This window comes from Tupaia chinensis, unplaced genomic scaffold (genome assembly GCF_000334495.1).
Source record: "Tupaia chinensis unplaced genomic scaffold, TupChi_1.0 Scaffold000545_1, whole genome shotgun sequence".
Lineage (NCBI taxonomy): Eukaryota > Metazoa > Chordata > Mammalia > Scandentia > Tupaiidae > Tupaia > Tupaia belangeri.
Genome location: NW_006160057.1, coordinates 143502 through 145998, shown reverse-complemented (window position 1 = coordinate 145998; position 2497 = coordinate 143502). Strand labels below are relative to the sequence as shown.

General features: G+C 37.6%; 1 protein-coding gene across 2 annotated transcripts in view; it reads right to left on the bottom strand.

Moving 5' to 3' along the window:
• Nucleotides 1-2497, bottom strand: part of MTBP (MDM2 binding protein) — an 81887-nt gene that overhangs the window by 63989 nt on the left and 15401 nt on the right. For both annotated transcript variants that reach the window (XM_006157520.3, XM_027775326.1), the window contains exon 10: nucleotides 1755-1827. In XM_006157520.3, the coding sequence (XP_006157582.2) occupies nucleotides 1755-1827 (73 nt within the window). The remainder of the gene's footprint in view (nucleotides 1-1754; nucleotides 1828-2497) is intronic.

Here is a 2497-nt window from a genome sequence, read left to right as displayed (position 1 = left end):
AAAAGTCTAAAAAAAAAAAAAAAAAAAAAAAAAAGTAAAGAAGTGGCCATAGTTTGAGACAGTGTGATTTCAATTAACGTTTTGTTGCAAATATGAAAATAAATATTCCTGAATCTCACAAACCAGTATCCCCTATACAATAAATCTGCCATCTCTTTATACTCTATTCATACAAGTTTATATCCTGAAAATTTCTCACCCACTCACCTATCATTACATAACTTGAGAGTCTTGATCTATTGTTCTATCTCTAGAATTTAAGGCCAAAATGCATTTCAAAGCTGAGTTTCAAAACTCTAAATCAATTTTAGTAGGTCCTCTAAAACAAGCAGTTACTATTGAAATCATCTTTCTAGTTTTGCAAATTCATCTCTGAAAAAAAAAAAAATCCTGTCCATAATAAAATCAGCAGACAGCATGACTCCTTACCAATCCTACCTTGTCTTTTCCTATGTTAACTTAATTATTAACACACTCAGAGACAAATAAAAAGAGAGAGGGATAATGAGAAAGCACCCCACGAGAGGAACGGTCACACCACCATTCCTTCTCCATTCTCTCAAGATTTGGGGCATGCACACACACGCACCCATGTGGTGTCTTCAGGCCACAGGGTCTGGGACTCGAACTGCACAGTCAGCCTTATGGATCCAGCCACCTCAACCACCAGTTCACCCGAAGCTTTCATTTATATTCTTGGGCTATCACGTATTAAAGAATAAGTAGGTAACTTTTTAAGCTTACAGTTGACTAAGGATCACATAATCATGAGAATTTAAATGTCATGAAAATTTCCTGAGAAAGGGCTTTGTCTATCATATTATATCCAATACCTAGAACATGTATCTGATAAAAGGTAAGGAGAAACAAAACAAAACAAAACAAAGCAAAACAAAAAAAGTGTTGAATAAGTTTTAAAGCACAAGAATTACTATTATTTTTTTTTTTTGGAGAGGTTTTTCTATAGAGCACATGCGCTCACCAGAAAGAGAGAGACAAAGAGACAGAAAGCAAGAAATCACCCCCATGGGGGATGGCCACGCTGCAATCCCTTCTCCTCCATTCTCCTCTCACCATCTTGGGCACACATGCACACGTGCCTGGCGTGAGTTTAAGCCACCGTGTCCGGGACGCGTTTCCTGGTCAACTACATGGGAGTCCAGCGATATAGCCATTACGCTAACTGCTGGTCCCAAAAGCTCTTTAAAATTCTTGATATTATAGTTTAAGAAAGTTTAAAAAGTATCAGTTTTATCATGTTATTATGCATACATATATTTTTAAGTACACATACGTAACACATGTGTGTATGTACATATATAAAATAACTATTAAAATAGCTACAAGTCTCCTAGATACCATCAGAATTAAACTAGAAAAACATAAAATTTCACAAGTGATTCTGTCAAGTTTTCTACCTCGTTCTACATGTAAAAGAAAATGCAGGCATATGAATGTCTTGTCACAAAATTGAAATCAGATGTTGACAACACTAACATAAAATTTATATCTTTAAAGTAATTACTAGTCATAAAGTTCATTTCTGAAAACCACTTCTAAAACCAAAACATAACATTATGACTATAGAATACTTTAGAGTTAATATGAAAACTCCAAAATACCCTATCACACAGTAGGACCAGAATCATGATATATTAAAGAATCAAAGACATCAAGCAAAAACAGGTTAACAAACTATATTTGCTTTTAACACATCACTAAGTGTTAAGTATGAAAACAAAGAACTTCTATACCTTTCCACATAGAGAAGAAATCTGTTCCAGCAGCAGCACAGAACTCTGTTTGGCATTGTTACTTGTCAATCCGCTGTTCTGAGGAGTTAAAGAAATGACGGTACACTAACCAGGAAGAATGTTACTCCCTAAAGTAAGTTTGATGATTTTAATTCTTCCATAAGTTACTTAAATTCATTAATAAAAAAAAAGTAAGTGGTGCCAGGTCAAGGTGGATGGTTACAGTGGCTGGATCCCACATGGCTAACCATGAGGTTCAAATTCTAGACCCAACAGCTTGAAAAAAACACCAGTCACATACGTGTGCACATCCCCAAAATCCCAACAGGAAGAAGATGGAGGAAAAGGAATTGAGGCATGACCTTCACCCATGGGGAATGCTTCTGTCTCTCTGTCTGTCTGTCTCTTTCCTGTGAGTATACGTGCCCTTTGTCAAAATATAACTTAAAAATGTAATCGACCATATAGTCCAGCTTCTGTGGTACAGTCACAGCATGCAGGGCAAGAGCTGGAAGCCATATGCAGACCCAGAACCATAACAGCATGCAGGGTTAGAGCTGGAAGCCATATGCAGACCCAGAACCAGGTTCAGGTCCCCAGCGGTTGGTTTGAAAACATTCTAGTTTGTGTGTTCCCATACGTGTTCCCAGGATCTTGGCATACCAGAAGTCTGGAGGAAGGGGAATCACAGCGTGACCAAGCCTGGTGGAGGATGCCCCTCCCTCTCTCTCTCTCTCTCTTTC